Source organism: Mustela erminea, chromosome 10 (genome assembly GCF_009829155.1).
Source record: "Mustela erminea isolate mMusErm1 chromosome 10, mMusErm1.Pri, whole genome shotgun sequence".
Classification (NCBI taxonomy): domain Eukaryota; kingdom Metazoa; phylum Chordata; class Mammalia; order Carnivora; family Mustelidae; genus Mustela; species Mustela erminea.
The window spans coordinates 66,320,028-66,339,157 of NC_045623.1; the positions used below are offsets into that span (position 1 = coordinate 66,320,028).

Sequence of the window (19,130 nt, forward strand, 5' to 3'; positions counted from 1 at the left end):
TGTTTGTTTGTTTGTTTGGGGTTTTACCGTTACTGGGATTTTTTAATTTGTTTTCAAGGGGGGTTTTTTGGGGGAAAAATTTTTAAAAATGGAAGCTTCTAGCGAGCCCCCACCCCCCCCACCCTCCCCAGTCAACCTCTTTGCTTTCTTCTTTAAAAAAAAAAAAAAGAAAAAAGGACAAAAAAAAAAAAAAACAACCACGCCCTGCTGTATGTCTGTACCCAAGCCCTTCCACCAGGAAAGCTAGTCTAGGTGTGAGGTCTCACGCTGTCTTTGTAGCCATCTAAAAATAATGATAATAATAATAAACTGGGCAGTTTACAATCGGTGGTTTCTTTCAAAAGGCCTTTTTTGGAAAGAGAAAAGAAAATCACCTTTCTCCAGTTGGGGTTTTTGGTTCGTGGGGATGGGCAAGGGAGGGTCAGGAACCTGTTTGGGTTTTGCTTGGTTTCTCCTAGCCGAGGTGGCACCGGCAGTTGCACACCTGGGACCCCAGAACCGCCTCCCCCACTCCCACCCCATTATGTGGCCCAAGGGGCCTGACCACCTGACCGCTTTCAGGACTCCGCGGCGGCGGAGACACGCTGTGACCCGGTGGCATGCACTGTGTTCCCAGGACCGCTTCCTCCTCTCTCTCTCCTGGACCTTCCCCTGCCCGGCCTCTGTGCCGCTCCGGCCCCCTCCTCGGCCCCCACCCCAGTCTTCCCAGCGAGAATCCTGCCAGCTGGGTGGTGGCCTGGACAGAGCACAGTGGGGGAGGCCGCCCCCAACAGGATGGCTATGACCTGGGACATGGCAACTGTGACCCCCACGTTCTTGTCCCTTGGCCCTGGCTCGCATCATCCTCGTCGTGTGTGTGGGGGCACCGTAGGGCTGGAGTTTGGGTTTTCTTTTGTTTTGTTTTTTCCTCTTGATTCTTGCTTCTTTTTCAAAGATGGGAAATTGACCAGAATTGCTCTGTATACGCTTGGAACTGGATGGAAAGACTTTGGAATAGCTGTGGGGGCGGGGGGACACCAACCAAACAGACGTGCTGTTTCCGGTCCTGTTTTTATTTTCAAAAACCGACAAATGCGACAGTGGAGCCTGTCCCCTCCCAGGAGGGGTGACACACGGCCTCCCTCACCTCACCGCTCCCATCGAAAACCTCCCGTGTCTCGCCCTAAAGACACCTGAATTCTTTGTACATTTACAGCCCCTCCTCCCCACGCCCCTGTAGCTGCTGTCTGTTCTCCCCCCTCCCTCCCTGATCCATGTATATCATACTATGTGAGATACCATCTGCCTGAAAAAAGACCTTGTGCGGATTATTGGGAACATTGTAGCTGTTTCTGTGTTTTTTCTTACCTTGTAGTCTGGTTCTGAATTGAGAGGAAAAAAAAAGTAATTATGATACATTGTAGTTTGTGTACGATATATGTTGATAACGTTTTATTAAAGGGACATCTTTTTTCCGCAGCCCTTCCTGACATGTTTGGGGAGGGGGGGGATGTGGGTCGGAGTTTATCATTCTGACTACAGAACGCAAGGTGGCCGGTTGCCTGCGGTTTTTGTGCCTGGTGTGTAACAAGACCTTGTTTTGTGTTCAAGGTGTTTATGCTCTTCCTGGGCATGTTAATCTGCAGTTGCCGTGTGGGGTTGCAGTGGCCTTTGGGGAAGGAGGATCGGGAGGGAAGACCGCATTCACCCTTCAGATATGTGGGGGCACTCTAAAATCCAGCTTCAGCTTTGAGTCTCAGACACACACCAGTGTGCCAGAGGCTGTTTTTCAGGGCTTAGAACAGGTGTGGGCTGCCTTGTTCCAGAGTCCGTGCAGGCCACTGGGGTCCCCAAGGCTGAGCCACAGTGCCTTTCCCACTCAGGTGGACGCTTCCCAAGGCAGAGGCTGGTGACTTTCCCCACCCCCCCCCCCAACCAGGGACATTGACTTTCCTGTTTTCAGTTTGGTCTTATTTTCACCTCCAAGGCAAGGGGGAGCTCTTGGAGGACTTTCAGAGTAGCCTTTGGCATTCTGGAAGGCAGCTGGGTGGCGCTGGGCAGACGTGGGGAGCCCCGGTCCTAGCCTCTATCCACACATGCAGAGCTGGGGTGAAGTAAGCAGTGGGGTGTGTGGGTTTGGACACTGAGAAAGTAGAACTTTCTGCTTCCCTTGTGCTCCCAGGACCTTGCTCCAGGCCAGATGTGGGCTCGGTACACCTTTATAAGGTCTGACCCTTTCAGACACTGTTCTGGCCACTACTACCACCTGTGGCCATGGACAAGTTAGTTCCTACCTGTGTCCTGTTTCCTCATTTGTAAAGCTTCCTCCCAGGGCATTGTGAGGATGAGCTGGTGTTTGTGAGCAGTTTAGAACAGCACCTTGCATCCGTCACTAACAGCAGTGCTGGTGGTTAGGGCCCCTGGTAGCCCTCCCTGAGGGGGTAGTCCAGAAGGGGGTGACAGGAAGAGCCTGGAGGACCTGGAAGCTCGCATCTCGCCCTTCCCTTCTCTTGAACAAGACTTCTGGGCTCTTCCTCCGCATAGACCTCTGAATGACCAGGCAGGTGGCACTCGGCCTGACCCACATTCACATAGCTCTGAAGGGTTTGGCTCCCTGAGCACACGGCCTCTGCCATGCGGGCCCCATGCCACCGCCAGTGCTCTCCAGGCACACGGGAGCCATGGTGTGGGGTGCTGAGCTGGAATGGGATCCTGCCTCTAGCCTCACCGGCTCCCCCACCTCTGCTTGTAGGATGAGAATACCCAGTGCCCCCCAGCAACCCCAAGGCCAGGTGTTCCTCCAAGCTGGGGACATTTGAGTGTTCCTTGTCCCCAGAATCACCCAGCAGGTGCTCAGTTACTCACGGAGGAACTGGGTGTTTGTTGGGTAGTCACGCCTGCATACTGTCCCCTCTGTGGTGATGCCTGCTGTACCACCTACTGTGGGCAGCTGCTCAGGCAGGGGAAAGGCGGCCTTCACAGCTTCCCTGGACCCAGAGGAGACCCACTGCTCTGTCAGCATCTGCCAACAAACTGGAGCCCCTGGAGAAGAGACCAGGGCTCCTTCTGTAGCTCTGGCTCCAGCTCCAGCTCCAGTTCCCAGCACGAGGTCAGGCAGGGCGCACAGCAAGTTTTTAGATTGGGCTGACTGCTGGACTGTCCCGGAGGTCTGCAGCAGGGAATCTTAGGGCTCGGGCCCCAATCCTGATCAAGGCTTCAGTTCTTTCTCGGCCTGGCTGGGGAGGGGACCCGCGGCCTGTAGGCTGGAGGGGGCAGGGCTGTGCTGCTGCCCACAGGAGGGACCCTGGATGTAGATGGTGAGGCTGAGGCTGCAGGCTCTTGGGATTTGGGGAAAGCAGACACCTCTCTGTGGAAAAGGCAGCTGTCATCACGTGTGAGACTCCCAGCTCTTGACACCACAACACCTGCTCTCTGAGCCTCAGTCTCCCCATCTGTAGGGGGACAATAAAACCCGGCAGTCCTGTCTACCTTGCCTCATAGGTCAGCTGCGCTGGACCCAGAGCTCAGCTCTGAGATCCACAGGGGACAGACCAAAGCCAGCCACAAGGGCTGTCCTCACTCAAAGTGGGCTGTGGTCCAGGCCCACCCTGCAGCACCAGCCCCTCCCAGGGCAGTCCTCGAACCACAGGGTCATCTGCTGGCGGCCAACTACCATGGCCGGCTGACAGCCTCGCTCCCACAGGCTCCAGGGGTTTCAGCTAGCAGAGCCCGGCTTTAAGCCGCCACCACCATCCCACCCAAGCCTAAAAGGTAAGTTGCAAAGTGGCTAGAGGATGAGCCTGGGAGCCACACAGGGGCAGGGCTCCACTTGGCCATTTACCAGCTCTAGTGGCTCGTGCTGCCCGTGGATCTCCCGAGAGGCCCTCCAGCAGGGCCAGCCTCCCCGCTTCCCTCCAGGACTTGCCCTCCTCCCTGCTGCACCTCGGGCTCTCTCGCTCTGAGGAACAGTGTGCATCCGATGACTGGTGGCAGGCCAACAGTGTCTGCAGAAAGGCTCCACTCCTCACCTCTGCTCCAGGGCACCCAAAGAACTAGGAACTGGCCGAGACCTCAGGTGCAAACCCACAGAGCTCGAGCTCTCTGCCCAGCACGCCCCATCACTCCTCACAGGGGTTTGTCCTCGAGACCGTCCCCAAAATCACCTGCACATCTCCAAGCGTTTACCTAGGAAGCAGACCTGCACCACCCACTGTGTGACCTAGGTGGCCTTCTACTATCTGAGGTCCCTTACCTCGAGGGCCCAGAACAGTGCCCAGCACACGGGCATTCAAGCGCTTCCCTGAATATGGAAACGACACGGGAGGACGAGACAGGGTGCTGGGTCTGTGGTGCGGGGCCCAAGGCAGGACTCGGAGGTGGTGTGCACAGAGAGGCCAGCCGAACCAGGGAGGTACTTGATCTATTTACCTGGATGCTAGGGAGAAATCTACAACGAATGTTCCAGTCAGAGTTTCTGCAGCCCTGATGAAATGTGCCCGCAGTCTGGAGAGTCCCTTCAGAACCCAGGGAGCCTCAGAGAGCACCTATCCTGTGGCGGCCGCTCCGTCTTCACAACACGGGACGTCATTATCCTCAAGTGTCAAATGAACAAGGTGAAACTCAAAGAGACGAAGATTCTTATCTGAAGTCATCTTAAGTCAGAGTCGGCTATGGGCAGAGCCTGGCTTACCGAGGGCAGGTCAGGCTTCAGGGCCCACACCCATGCAGAGGCCGGCTGACGGTAGGGCTCACATACAGGTACGGGCACCCCCCTCCCACAGCTCCCCCACACGGGCACAGGCTCCAGGGCAGTGGAAGGGCTCTCTGTCGGCAACCAGACTACAGGCCGGGTGAGCGTGGAGGCTCGGGCGGCCCAGCACTGCTCTGGATACAGCATCTTGTGCGGAAGGGGCCGGGGGGAGCTCGAGACCCCAGAGTGGTCCTGGGTTCACACAGCACCGTGCAAGTACAGAGCTAAAAACTTCCTGAATGTCTCAGGCTGGAAACCAGTCGGCCCAACAGGTTCCTGGAAAGAACACAGCCCATTAGGATCCTGCTACGAGGTTTAATGGCAGCAATAAAAACAAAGGTGGATTTTATGTAAATCCTAAAATGTCTGGATAATGCCAGTCTTCTCCTCTCATGGAGCAAAGAGGGGCACCAGGGAGCCGGCAGCGAAGAGCTACCAGAGAGGCTGGGCTGGAGGACATGAAGCTCTCCTAGGGCTGTTGACACCGCCCCCCTCCCTACCCCCTCCCTAAACCACCATGAACCAATGGTCTGCCTCCTTTTCATTCCCAGGGACAATAATCCCTCACTTGTTCACACACGTCGATCAGGCACCCTCCTTCTCTCTGTACCAGGCCTGTGCCCTGTGCCAGAAACCTGAGAGTGGCTTGAATCTGGCTCTGCCCTCAAGGAGCTTACAGCCAGATCTCGGAACAGTGACGATAAAAGCTGACGAGCCTCACAGAAGACATAGGGAAAAGATGTTCAGAAAGCAGAGATGACTCATGGTTTCCCATGAGTATGAACAGGGCAAGAAGAGTCTTACAGGGCAAGAAGCATGGGCTGGAGTTAAAAAGAAAAGGCAGGATGCCTCTGAGAGACGAGTTTCTGTGCCAGCACAGGTAGGAAGCAGAAGGGCAAGGCTGGAGCCCAGGGCCTGTGCTGGGGGCCTAGGGCTGGGGAGTGGGAGACATCTGACCAGCCAGGATGTGTCTGCCACTAAGTCAGTGTTCTGGAAGGGAGAACCCAGAAACATACAGGAGAGGAAGAGAGCAGGGTAAGAGCAGAGAGTACAGAGGCAGCTGGTGTGGCTGCAGGTGACACACAATGGTGTCTGGGGCCAAAGAAGAGGGCCCCGCCCAGAGAGGCACTTCTGGGGCAGAAACAACACTGGCAGACGCTGGAGAGCTAAGCAGGCAGCTGCCACGCCAATTCTATTCAAAAGCCCAACACCAGCTCCGTGCAGCACACCAGCTCAGGTCCGTGGGGGACCCAGGACACAGCTAGCCACAGACCCAGCAGCCCCCAAAGTCCCCTTGTCCCTTCAGGGTGCTTATCGCTGCCTGTTCTCGCATTATGAATCAGAACGGTCACTGTGCGCTGCACAGAAAGCAGGCTGAGACTCTGCCAGTGGAGCACCAGAGACAGTGACAAGGCCTCAGAAAGAATCCCATGTCTGCGGAAAGAAATGAATGAAGGCCTCTCCCACGGGACCCACCTCTGAGGAGCTTGGAGCTCCATTTGATGGAGGAGAAAAATCTGGAAACTGTGGGACTGTGCTGTGATGGGGGAACACGGGGGCTATGGGGACCCACCTGAGGAACTGCAGTGGGGCTAGCAGTGGGATGGGGTGGGGGCAGGGAGGTCCTTATGCTAGACCTGGAAGGACAAGGAGAGGATGGCCCGACAAAAGAGAAATGGAGGGCAGGGGGAGAAGGGAGATGCCTCCTACAAAAAAGCAGCAGCACCCCTGAGGGGCCTGGGCCAGCAGCAGCAGGGCATATGGGGCGCGGTGAGGAGCTAGCCATGCTGGGGGCACAGGAAAGCGGGGGGGGGGGGGGGGGTGCACGGAGGGCCAGGCAGGGCCCAGGACAGGAGAAGCGCTCCTGGAGAGATCCTGGGTAGGACGACCCTAAAGCCAGGGTCCCCGCTGCAAGCATCCCTTCAGCTCCACCCTTGAATTACTCTGGGGACACGGAGTCCCGGTCCCAGTCCCATCACCAGGCTGGAGATGGCAGGACTTACCACAACCACCTTCTTTTTGATCACTGGGCGACACCAAAAATGCTGATAGAGGAGCTGGTCTGAGTCCACCCAGACCAGATTCTTGACGCCCTCGTTGGAGGCCAGCTGCGTGGTGTTCAGCTGCAGCACGAGGAACTGGAAGACACGTCCGTCAGTGCCCACGCTCTGCACAACCACAGGCTGCTCCAAAACCTTAGCGTCATTCTGAGAGGGAAACGGGACAAGGAAGTCAAACCAGACACAGCGGGGTGTAAAGAACAGCACCGAACCGGCAGCTTCCACAGCCAGTGCCCACTCCCATCTAAGGCTCTGATCGTGGGGCAGCAGCCAGGGCGAGGCCGTCCCTCCCTTCTCCGGCCTGGCTCTGCCTGACCCAGTGCCTCCCGGTTGATAAGCACACAGAAACAGTAATTCCTGCCGCCGCGGGGTGAGGACTGGGCCAGTGGCAGAGTACAGGAAGGTGAGGGGAGCTTAATGATGGGAAATCCCTCAAACCCGTGGTGTTATCCGATGGCGACAACAGTGATGCTGGTTCCACAATGGGTCAGTGAATATATAAGCTCACTCCGTTCCCACTCTACTTGCCAGATGAGGAAACAGTCTCAGCAAGGCTAGGGACTGGCCTGATACCCCACAGTGGCCGGGCCAGCGCTATGCCTACTCGGTTCCCACAGCACCTTGCTCCCAAGGGCCTGGCACCCCAGAAAGCCTGGCCCTGGGCTTCCCCAGTGTGGCTCTGAGAAGGCGTTAGGCTGCCAGGCTATCTGCACCGGCATGTCGGCGGTAGGCTTTCACCTGGCAGCCTGCGTGCTGGTGCTCCCCTTCAAGGAGCGCCACTTGGTCCGGACCCCCGCAGCAACCAGCTCCCACACACCTTGCACACACCATTTGGGTCACCAGCTTTACAGCCACCAGTAAGCTCACAGATCCAGCAGTCTGTCCCCACTTCACAGATGGGGAAACTGAGTGTCAGAGAGGTGCTATCATTTGTGCAAGGCTGCCCTGTGGGCGTGAGCCAGGATCAGACCCCACGCCAAGAAATCACTGAAACCCCTCCCATCGTGGCCGAGCCCTGGCAGTCCCACACCATGGGACAGGAGTACCTCCTTTCACTCCCAGGAGTGTCCCAGGGTGGATGAGAAATGACACGCTCACCCCTCCCCCCGAGCTTCCAAACGGTGCAGCTGGGTGAGGGCCAGCTGCTGGACAGAGAGCCAGCAGGCAGGCCCTGGGAAGCAGAGCATCCTTGATCCAAAAACACTGCCTACGTCCACCCCTCCAGAGCGGAATGGGACATTAGGAACAGCTAATGTCAGATGGCAGTGTGGGCCACACTGGGACTGCTGGCCTTAAAAATACCTGTTCTTAGCTGCACGAGAAATAAATAAAAAGAAAAGTACCTCTAAGTGTTAGCTGAGATTCTGTATTGACTCTTATCTCCCTCTACAGATCAATAAAACTGCAGGTAGTACATAAATTTCTCAGCAATTTTACCTTTTACATGGAGGCTCTTCCTGTAATTGCTCAACTTCACATCCCCAGGAATAATTCGTACCTGGAGGGGTGGGGGAGGTCTCCCCTCCTACCCAACTGGGTGGCAATTAGCAGCAGTGTCGCTAGCCATGCTCTGCTGGCAGCAGCTGGCACAGGAGCGGCGAGGAGCCTACAGAGCAGGTCCCTGGCGTGCCACCCCGTCTGCTCCGCTCCCCTGCCCGGGAGGTGGGAGACAGCACGTCTTTTGAAGCTAGAGGGATCAGGGCGGCAGTGCTTGCTTCCCCACGCAATAGCTGTAGGACCTTGGGCAGGTCACCCAACCTTCCAGAGCCTTCCTAAGTACATAGTCAAAGAATGGAAACAAAGATAACCTTCAAGGACTGAAGAGACGCAAGAAGACACAAGAAGAAGACACAAGAATACATAAAGATGTAACAGCTGCCAATCTCTTAGCTGTGTGACACTGGGAAAGGCACTTGGCCTCCTTGAGCCTCAAATTTCCTCAGCTATGAGGCCAGGAGCATCTGCCATGGAGTTGCTACAGGCAGTGGTTTTCAAACCTCATTGCTGTGGTTCTCAAGCCCGAGCTAAAGCCAGCACCACCTGCAGGGCTCCAGGCAACAACTTGGGCACCACCCCGGAGTTCCTGATGCGGTAGAATCTCTACCTCCACCAAGTTCCCAGATGACACCAATGCCACTAACCCAGGCCCACACTTTGAGGAACACAGATATAAAGAACACTGGAATGTAACAAATGCCCAAATAGGCAAGGTCCATTCCACACCCTATTGCGTTTGCCCAACCACACCCCTCCAACCCCACTAGTTCCTAGACCAAGTAGGATGGGAAACAGGAAAAAGAGAACATTGTGAGTCTCTTCACTCCTACTGGAGGGCCTCAGACCTACAAGCTGGCAGCTCTCAGCACTCCCCCAACACAACCCTCCCCCACCCACCGGGATCCAGGGATCCAATGTCCCAGGCCTGCTCGGGGAACCCCATACTGCCATTCCCTACTCCCTCCCTCGAGGCTGTTGTTCCCTGGCCAGGCTTTCCCCCATTTTAGGGACAGCTCTGTGGGACAACTACTCAGCCCGCATTCTAAACAATCCAGGTCCTTAAGACCTCCTCCCAGAATCAAGGGGCTATCACCAAGTGGTGTCTTGGTCCCCAAGCCTGTCCTCGTTTGGCACACAGGTCTGTATCATCTGTTTCACCTCCTCCTGCCCATGGAGGATCGTGCCCCCGTTCTGCTCTCACAGAACCACGGGGGTCTACTCGAGCATGAATAACAAAAGCCCAAGGAACTGGGCACACCCAGTTCTGCCCCCTTTTCCACCACTCACTGCTGTGTAATGCTGACAAGCTGCTTAGCCTGCCGGTGGTTCAGGGGCATAACTGGAAAATGGGGATGACAAAGAAACCTCGTGGGCTATTCTGATGAATACACGATGTCTCTTATGTAAAACACAGGGAGGCACACAGGAGGCCCCCAGATGCCAGTTTATCTCCACAGGGTGCGTGGAAGCGCCTGTCCCTGGAAGTCCTCAGTCAAGCAAGGAATCCCTCTGCACCTTCCTTCTTCCTTTAAGCAGTGTAAGGCAGGAGGCCAACACCACGTCAAGTAGCTCAGTGGTCTTCTCCGCATACATACCCCATAGAGGCGCCGGGCCTGGAGGAGGGCATTGCCAAAGGCAAACAGGATCATCTTGGCCCGCAGCTGATCTGGTTGAAAGCGGTGTGGCCGTAAACTGGCCGTCTCCATGAAATACAGGGTGTGGGGATAGGGGTAAGGATAACCCTCCTGGAATCCTGCGAGGTACATAATCATGTGGAGGAACGGAAATTAGTATCAGCCTGTCCCAGAGCCTTTGGAAAGTCACCTCACCCTGGCTCAGTGCCAGGCACCACAGAGACTCTGTAAAGGCAGATGTCATCACCATAGTTCCAGGGATGGCAAACCAGTCTGCCAGTCACATCGCCCCTGGCCCCCGCCTATTTTAACAAACAGTTTCTAGCGGAGCATAGCCATGCCCACTCACAGACACAATGTCTACAGAGTAGCTGTCGGAGACCCTGTGTGGCCTGCACAACCTGAAATATTTACTATTTTGGCTCTTTACTGTGCCAGGTTGACTTCTGTGTGTTAGCTCTAACTCTACCCCTTTCGCACTCATTCAAGCGCACAGGGGACAGCAACTGCTAGTAGAGGAAAACGTGGACGCTATGCTAATTATTTTTTCAAAAGCCAATCATTAGCAACATCTCATACTTTATTATTCACGATAAAGGCCTGGCCTCATGCCTCCCAAGTGCTCTGCAAACGCTGGCACTGCGGGTCAAAGCCGAGCCCTTGTTCCTCCCAGCCACAACACTGCCAGGCCACCATGCGCGTCCCCTGTGGCCAAGAGTAAACCCTTGGTAGGCTGGCAGCTTCCAGAATGAGCAACCCAGATTAGTGGAAGTGGGTGACAAGGAGAAAGAAGCTGGGAAAACATGGGCTCTGAAAAATCCCAGAAGCAAGCACTACTTAGAGATGCCCTCCCTCGGGCCTCTGTCCTTGCTTCAGCTGCTCAGCATTCCCTGTGCTCCCAGTCTGAGACAGGCACCAGGGTCAGACAAGGGCCAGGAGCAGAGGCCGAGCGTGGCCTGTCACTGCCTTTGAGGGGCTCCGTCCTGGGTTGGGGGGGGCGGTCCAAGAGAGGGACATGTGAAGATCTGAGCGGGGTGAGCTGGGGCTAGGGAAAGACAGAGGAAAGGCCCCTGATGACAGATGAACTACTGAGGGGAAGAAAACAAGAGGTGGACAGCCACACACCCCAGGCAGAGGGAAGAGGACACACTAGAGCCTGTGGTGAGAAAGAGCACAATGTGTTATGTGTAGCTGGACTACGGCAGAGGGCGGGGGGTGGGGAGGGGGGGCAGCAGGGGACTCCTCAAGTTGAGTCTGAAAAGAGGGACCAAGAACTGAAGGGAAGGGACAGAACGTGGGTGTCAGAAGGGTGCTTCTGGAGCCGGGAACCAGATGCACTGAGAGAAAACAGCCCAGGTCAGGCTGGCCAGCTAGCTAGGAGGTTGCAGCAATGGGCTGGGCCTCCTGGAAGCTGTCACCATGGAAATGAGGTTAGAAGGAAGGAGCTACAACTCCTAGGGACAGACTGGAGGGCGTGAGCCATGGGCCTGCCTAGCCTGATGCTCTGGCTTCTGTCGCCGCAGCCAGGGGAGGTGGTGGGGCCTTTATTCGATGGAGTTTTGATGAATACCCCCATTCAAGGCCTGGGGGGTTCCTCAGTCCTAGCAGGAGTTTGGGCAGGGTTTATGGGTACATAGGAAGAGGGGTGTCTTTCAAGGGACCTGTGAATAAAGGAAACACTTTGCACCTGGCCAGAAGCCCCATAGCTACCCATTACAGTTCTGACGTAACAGTTACCTCTCAGGGGTCAAAAGCAAGTGGGGATACACTGCTACGTGGCTCTCAGCAGAAAATGTCCATGAGGTGCGGAGCACAGACTCAATATTTAATATACTCCTTCCCTTCAGAAAAAACACGTCCCTCATCTCCACACTGTGCAGAGACGCAAGGCTGTGACACTTACCTGTGTTGTCTTCCACATCATAAACATTGGATTCCTGAAGATCAATAGTGGGAGATATGGGATAGAAGGTCTCAAGAATATGATTCTTAGTAGCTTCAACCTCCTCTCTGGAGGCGATGGTGGGCAGCGGATCCTTGGCGTTCAGTCGAGCTCCACTGGAACCACGAACCTGAAGGAGAAAAGACTCTACACGGGGAGAAAGACGATTAGTCTACCCTGATCCAAAGCCTTACCTCAGCTCAGCCAAGCCCAGAGCCTTCATCCTACCATGCTTCTCAAGTCTTAACTGCTTTCCCAGCTGATCAGCCTAATCGCAGAAAACAAAACTCTGGTCAAGATGTTGAGAAGGGGACCAACCAGAGCACTCTTCTTCCTGTGTTCCCTTGCCAATGACCCTGAGGCCACCTGGCAGTCTGGATTCGGGGATGCCCCACACAGATCTTCCCAAGCACCTGCTCTATGCTGGGGACCCAGAAATGAGTGAGAGCTACCCTCTGCTCTCAAGAAGCTTCCTAGTTGCTAAGTGTATATGTAAGTACAAACCATACTCAAAGACAGCAGAGAGGAAAAAAAAACTGACCTCCTCTGGGAGACCAAAGGATGGAAAAGAGCAGAGTTTCTCAACTTTGGCCCTCTCATTTTGGACTGGCTAACTCTTTGATGAGATAAACTGTCCTGTGCACCGTGGAGGTCTGCCCGCACCCCTGGCCCCCACCCACCAGATGCCAGTAGAACTCCCCCCGTTCAAGTCATGATAATCAGAAGTGTCTCTAGAACCTGCCAAATCTCCCTTAGGGCGCAAAATGCCCTTGGTTGGTTAGTAGTCACCCAGGAAAAACATTTTAGTTCAGGAGGAACATGTGCGAAGGCACACAAGTGTACTGCCCCATGGCAGAGTTTAGGGAGACAAACCAGGTGACGACCAGAATGTGGTAGGGAAGGAGGGAGGGGGTGAAGGAGGAAGAGACTAGAGGCTAAGAAGAAAGGCTATTAAACTCAACAACCAACAGTGAGGAAATATCAGGCCAGTCAGAAGGCCTCACCTAAGACAGATCGGCGTCCCGGCTACACAGACATCAGTTTAAGAGGAAACACACACCGGACATACCAGCAAAGCTGCCACTGTGAGCATGTGCACATGCCCCTATCTGAGGTGTCCACAGGAGGCCTCATGCCACCAGGCAAGATGTGCCTAAAAGGCTCCCTGAGAACAGCCTCCTGAAGATTCTCCACGGAGCCAAATCTTCCTCTGGAGGTGCTCTGGACAGTCAAATCACAGCACCATGGTAACAGGTCAGGGGTGATGACCTTCTACATCTAACAGCTGGTTCGGTCCACAGCACTGTCACCTAATTAGCATGTGGTCTCCCTCACTGCGTGTGTAAAGCAGGGATACCACGTCTGTGGATGGATGAACTCTGAGCTGCTTGGTAAAACACGTCACACCCACACCTCAGGAATAGTTTCCTAAAATATTTCCTGTTTCCTCACATATCATCTGCAAGGAAGATAAATGTGCCTGAACCTCTCCTAACCTTGGGTTTCAGATTCTCCCCACAGACCACTCTAGTGTGGTTTCCAATTCAATTCCCTCCACATCCCTCCTCCAGTGACAGCTCCAAATGGGGCAGTTTAATTAGAGGTAATAGTTGATGACGGGCCAACAAGTACTCCTCTATTAATGAGGTTCACTAATTTCCTTAGTGGTGCCATTACCTCTGCACAGCTGACTCCTTGCCAGGAAGTCCATACTCAAAAGGGGCAAGCTCGAGAAACCTGACCAAGCAGATGCCCTGAAAATCCCCAATCATTCCACAGCCGGTTTCCCTGCGCCAGGATTCCGTAGTCGGAACGCTGGTGTGCCTGGTACATACCTGCCGGAAACCCCTGGGGTGGTTATCACCCACCCGACCCTCGGTCAGCGCTGCTCATGTGCCAGGAACTAGACACCGTGCACAAAAACGAGTGAGACACGGTCCCTAATGTCAGGAGTTCACTTTAGTGGGAGGACAGAGGAGAGATTAGAGAATTCCAATATGGTACAACATTGCTCTGGTAACAAGACACACGATGGGCACCAGGAGCACAGAAGCTGACTAGCTGATGACCGCACTCACGTAGGAACGGGGCTGGAGCTGAGCCTCACAGACAAGCAGAATTTAGCCAAACGAGGAAAGTAGAAAAAAGCATTCCAGACAGAACATACGGCACAGTGCAAAAGGTATAAAAGCTTGATGCCAAAAAGCTGCAAGCAGTTGAAGTGTACATTTGGCCTGGGGGGTGTGCTGGGGGTGGGGCGGTAAGAAGGACAGAAGACCAGAAAGCCCAGCTGGCGGCCAGATCAGTGGGGTACATCTGATCATAAATGGCTGAAGTTCCTGGGAGGCAGTGAAGGGTCAGAAACAGGGGAGGAAAGTGAACTTTAGAAAGATCACTCTAGCAGCTACGTGGAAAATGGATTTGGAAAAGGAGAAAAGCAAGAATGGGGTAATAAGGCTCTGACCATCGAGTACGAGCTTTGTGAAGGCAGAGACTGTCTGCACTTTATTACTTGTTATCTTCAACATTTAGGCTCTCATGGGCACTCAATAGATACTAGATACGGCTGAATTAAGTCATGGGAAGAAGTGAGGAAAAACAAAGAAGGCTGAGGAACACCCGGGGCTCAGTGGGTTAAGCGCCCTATTCTTGACTTCAGCTCAGGTCATGATGTCAGGATTGTGAGATTAAGCCCCACATCAGGCACCATGCTAGGCAAGGAGCCTGCTTAAGATTCTCTCTCTCTCTCTCTCTCCCATCTTTCCCTTAAAAAAGAAAAAAAAGAACTGGTCTGTGGCTCAGGACAGGAGGATGTGTCTGATTCTACAAAAGTGGTCTGTGAAAGTTGGAAATGAGCACAGGCAAGGACACGGTGGTGGTGAGCAGGTAGTGGTGTTAAGAGTAGAAAGATAAAAAACAGACCAAGATGACCAACCTCGATTCCAGGTGGTAGATAACCTGTAGTTTCTGGCATAGATCCGCCTGGCCAGAGAGGGATGCTTGAGAATCTGAGATCTACACAGCTGTAGCAGACTGTCCACAATGACAGGGCTGGGAGGAAAGAAGAGACATTTGGAGATTTAAAGCACAAGGCTGACTCTAAAACCCATCAACTAGAAACCTTCCTGAGTTGGGGGAAACTTACCAGTAGGCCTCTCTCTTGGGGGTGTCTTCAGTGGAGTGCCAGAGACGGGCATGAGAGATCACGTTCAAAAGGCGTTCATCTTGGTTCTCTATGCAGTTCTTTGGATCAGCGACGAGGCTAAGCACTTTCTCAGGAAGTCCTTCTATTAACTTGGTCTTGGTAAGCCAGAGGGCCTGCTTTACACCTTTGGGGTAATCAATCACAAAAACAAAACAAACAAACAAACAAACAAAGAAGACAAGTATGAGTTGCTTAGGTCTGCCAGTAGCATCTTGGGGAGAGGTCTGCCCTGAGAGAGACAGGATTTGTACTGTGACATCTGAGGAGTCAGAACTAAAACAAGAGTGGAAGCCAGGACAGCCAATTCCAACTCGATGGCAGGCATGACTGTCTTCCAACGGATGGTCAAGCTGAATGAGGTAGTGAGAGCCTGCACAGGAGCGATCCGAACAGCAGTAGAGACGGCTGGGATCTTAAGGCTGAATCTTGTGGCAACAGTCCATCTGTTGCCTGCAAGATTCAGACAGACTCCAGACTGGAGGACTAGATCAGTATGCCAGTGTTTCAAATCCTCAATCCCTTTATAACCAAAATCCAAGTCCCTGATTAGAAAAGCCCATGGTCGGGGCACGTGGATGGCTCAGTGGGTTAAGCCTCTGCCTTCGGCTCAGGTCGTTATCTCAGGGTCCTCGGATCGAGCCCCGTATCGGGCTCTCTGCTCAGTGGGGAGCCTGCTTCCCCCTCTCTGTCTCTGCCTGCCTCTCTGCTACTTGTGATCTCTCTGTCAAATAAATAAATAAACTTTAAAAGGGGGGGGGGAGGAAAAGCTCATATCTACCAAATAGATCCCATGTATTAGGTGTGGGCCGAGGATGAAGCCCATGCTGCTGTATCAAGGGAAAACAGCTTCTAGAAATAATGGAATAACTTACTAATCATGAATAACTTCAGGGGCCCTGAGTTTGGGAGCATTGAAACAGATAATCTTTCACAACTCACCTAACCCTGAGCTTCTACAATGAGGTATCTTTAAGCAGATTTTTATATGCAGAAGCCCTATGAAATGCACTGCCGTGATTTTTCAGAAGGATCACACATGAACTTTATTACACAGGATCCTCCCTGGCCTCGGTACTGGAAGGTCGGGCTTCTCCTGGGATAGTACAGTTTTGTCTTACAGACATGGTGAACTGCATAACTGAAAATGTTCCTCTCTATACCAGGGAGCAACAAACTTTTCCCTCAAGGGCCAGATAGTAAATATTTTCAGCTTCTGAGCCATATATTCTGTCACAACTGCTCATCTCTGCCGCTGTGGCAATGGAAGTAGCCAGGGGCTACAAGTAAACAAGTGAGTGTGGCTGTGTTCTAATAAAACTATTTACAGAAACAGGCAAGTGGCCAGGTCAGCTGACACTGCTCTGCACCCTTAACAGGCTGAGAGCCAAGTTTGGGGCTCCCCTTTAGCAAAAAGAACCTCACAGAATGGATTTTTTTTATTCAAATCACTGTTTTATTTCTCCTTCATGTAAATTCCCTCACCTGTATGTTTTTAATTTAATTTGGCTGTGTGTAAAGTTTCTGTAATGTGCCTGAAATACTTTTCAGGAAATGATGGGATATAAATAAACAAAAATAGATTTGATTTAGACTGCTTCGTTTTCAGACAGTAAGGAATGACAGCTATTGTCAGTGGGATGGGCTGTGATGCCAAGCAGAAGTCCCTTGCTCCCCCTTCCCCAGATCTGGCTTCCCTGAGGGAAGAACTGGCCCAGCGCTAGGGACCTAAGCTCTGCATCAAATCCACATCCCAGTCCCCTACCTTCAGAACAAAGTTAATACTGTATTCTTGTCCATGGCTGTAGTCACAAATTGACAGCAGGCTGGTGATGGCTTTGGTTAGCAGGCTACTCTCGCCAGCACGTATCTTCATTTGTAAAGCTATGCCTGGGATTAAACCGAGCCTAGGATACTCTGCAGGGGGAGATACTCTCAAGCAATCTCCTTTGTGCTAATAAATGAAATGCTATGAACACAATGAGACTTTTCACTTTGAGGCTTATAGGACATGGTAAATACAATCATTTAGAAATATAACTTCTGGATTTTATGGTGCAGCAGAAAAAGCCCTAGACCAGAGTCAGATAACCTGAATTTTAGTTCTGGCACTGTCGTTGTTCCTTAAACTTGACAGTGGATTAAAATATTGAGATTTCATGGTTCCCTAGGATATAAATAATCATTAGAGCTGCCATTTACTGAGCACCACCATCTACCCTGTGCCAGGAACTTTATCTACAGATCAGATGGGATTTTATGGACTGGAGGATGTAATTCAGAGACTAAAGAATTTGTTTCAAGTCACAACCCTGTAAGTGATGATGGAGAGGAGAACCTGAGTCTGTCTACCCTAAAGCCTAGTAATGTTACAAGGGTCAAGGGTGGGGCACCTGGATGGCTCAGTCCTTAGCATTGATTCTTAATCTCAGAGTCATGGATTCTAGCCCCATGCTGGGTGTGGAGCCTACTTAAATTAAACAAAATGGGGGGGGGGGGGGGGCAAGTCCTGTGAGGTCCATTACAATACCCAGGTAAGGCAATGGGAATGTTTAGATGCTGGAAATTCAGCTTTCAGGAATGGGTTTGAGCAGCTTAAGAGGCTGGTCATTAAGTTTAATCTAGGATTTATTCTTTGGTTGAGTCCCCAAATCCTGCCAGGTCTCTTTCTTTCCTAATTACTCTTTGGAAAATACTGCTCCCACTGACCTTGACCATTTTGTGTTTCCAGAACTTGCCCCTTCCCACAGTGATTTGGGGACTAAAGAAGAAGAGGTAAGAAGAGTAGGGAAAAAGACGCTCAAAAAAAAGCTCCCTCACCCCCATGGACTCTTGAAAATAATTCTGGTTCTGCTCTAGACAGACTGGTTTCGTTCAGCTCAGTCATTATGACCTGGTCTTAGTAAAAGGAGAGCAGAAATAGGCTAGATAGCTTTTAGGTCCAGAACCCTTTCGTGAAAACATCTCAGCTCTGACCTCTGACAGAGGACACTGACCTAGGACACAAGACAGGGAGGCCTGGGTTCACTATTAACCCACGGCACCTGTGTGGGCACCTCTCTGTCACATTCACCAATCCTGCCAAAAGAGGCCATAGACTAGAATAAGCATGCTTTCTCTTTCCACTATAAACTCCCTCCATCGAATCATTCAATGTACAGTTACATCTCCAGGGTATTAAGAGCTGGAAGGGTCAATGTGGATCATCTAATCAAAACCACTGAGTTCACAGAAAATGGAGGCTCCGGAAATTTCAGCCACTTGCCCCAAATCACACAGTTAGATGGAGGCAGGGGCAGACCAGAAACCAGGTCTTTTCACGTCGCCATTCAACCTAACACTGCCTCACAGAAGCACACTTCTCATCCCACTTAAACCTGAAACCCTCAGAAGACGTCATCACTACCCATTTCGCCGTCGAAGAAACCGACACCCACAGAGTTGCATGGCCACGGAGAGTTGGGGTCAGTGCTGGGCGGAGGAAGGAGATCCCCCTCCTGCCCGTCCTAGGGCCTCACCCTCGAGGAGGCGGCAACGCTGGTGGAAGACGTAGCAGGCCTGATCCTTGTACAACGGCTGCTCGTGAATCGGGATTGGGCGGCGGAACTTTGGGTGCGTCCAACCGGGGTCCCAGGGCGGGAAGACCGGCCTCGCCAGCCCCGGCACGAAGTGCATCTTCCCCGCGTACGTGATGGGCTCCAGTCCCGGGATCTCGTACACCCTGTCCAGGGGACGAGGTTCGGGCTTCCGCGTAGAGCGCACGCCCCACTCATACGCCCCGCGTCTTGGCGCCCCGCAGTCCCCAAGGCCGAGCCGCCCAGGGCGAACCAGTGCCCGCCTCGCGGGCCCCGATGCCAACGCCATACCAACTTGATCCCCCTCAAGACCTCCACCTGGACGCCGCCATGTTCCTGCGCGCAAAGCCTGCTGGAAGCGAAAGGAGCTGGGTGCCCGAGGCTCGTTTTATGAGTGGCAGCCACTTCAACCAATCACATTCAGTACATTCGTACCTTGCCCCACCCCTCCGGCTAGTTTCACTTTCTCATAGGTGAGACCCTCTTCCCGC

The 19,130-nt window shown here is 53.1% G+C and overlaps 1 protein-coding gene across 1 annotated transcript; it reads right to left on the reverse strand.

Moving 5' to 3' along the window:
• Positions 1-1,036: 1,036 nt before the first annotated feature.
• Positions 1,037-19,003, reverse strand: MRPL37 (mitochondrial ribosomal protein L37). The gene is made up of 7 exons (XM_032301598.1): positions 18,583-19,003; positions 15,008-15,191; positions 14,798-14,913; positions 11,824-12,009; positions 9,882-10,039; positions 6,733-6,936; positions 1,037-5,005 (listed from the first exon to the last, which is right to left on the reverse strand). Exons 1-7 carry the CDS (start codon positions 18,926-18,928, stop codon positions 4,928-4,930), a joined length of 1,272 nt encoding a protein of 423 aa, XP_032157489.1. The 5' UTR covers positions 18,929-19,003; the 3' UTR covers positions 1,037-4,927.
• Between the last annotated feature and the right edge of the window lie 127 nt (positions 19,004-19,130).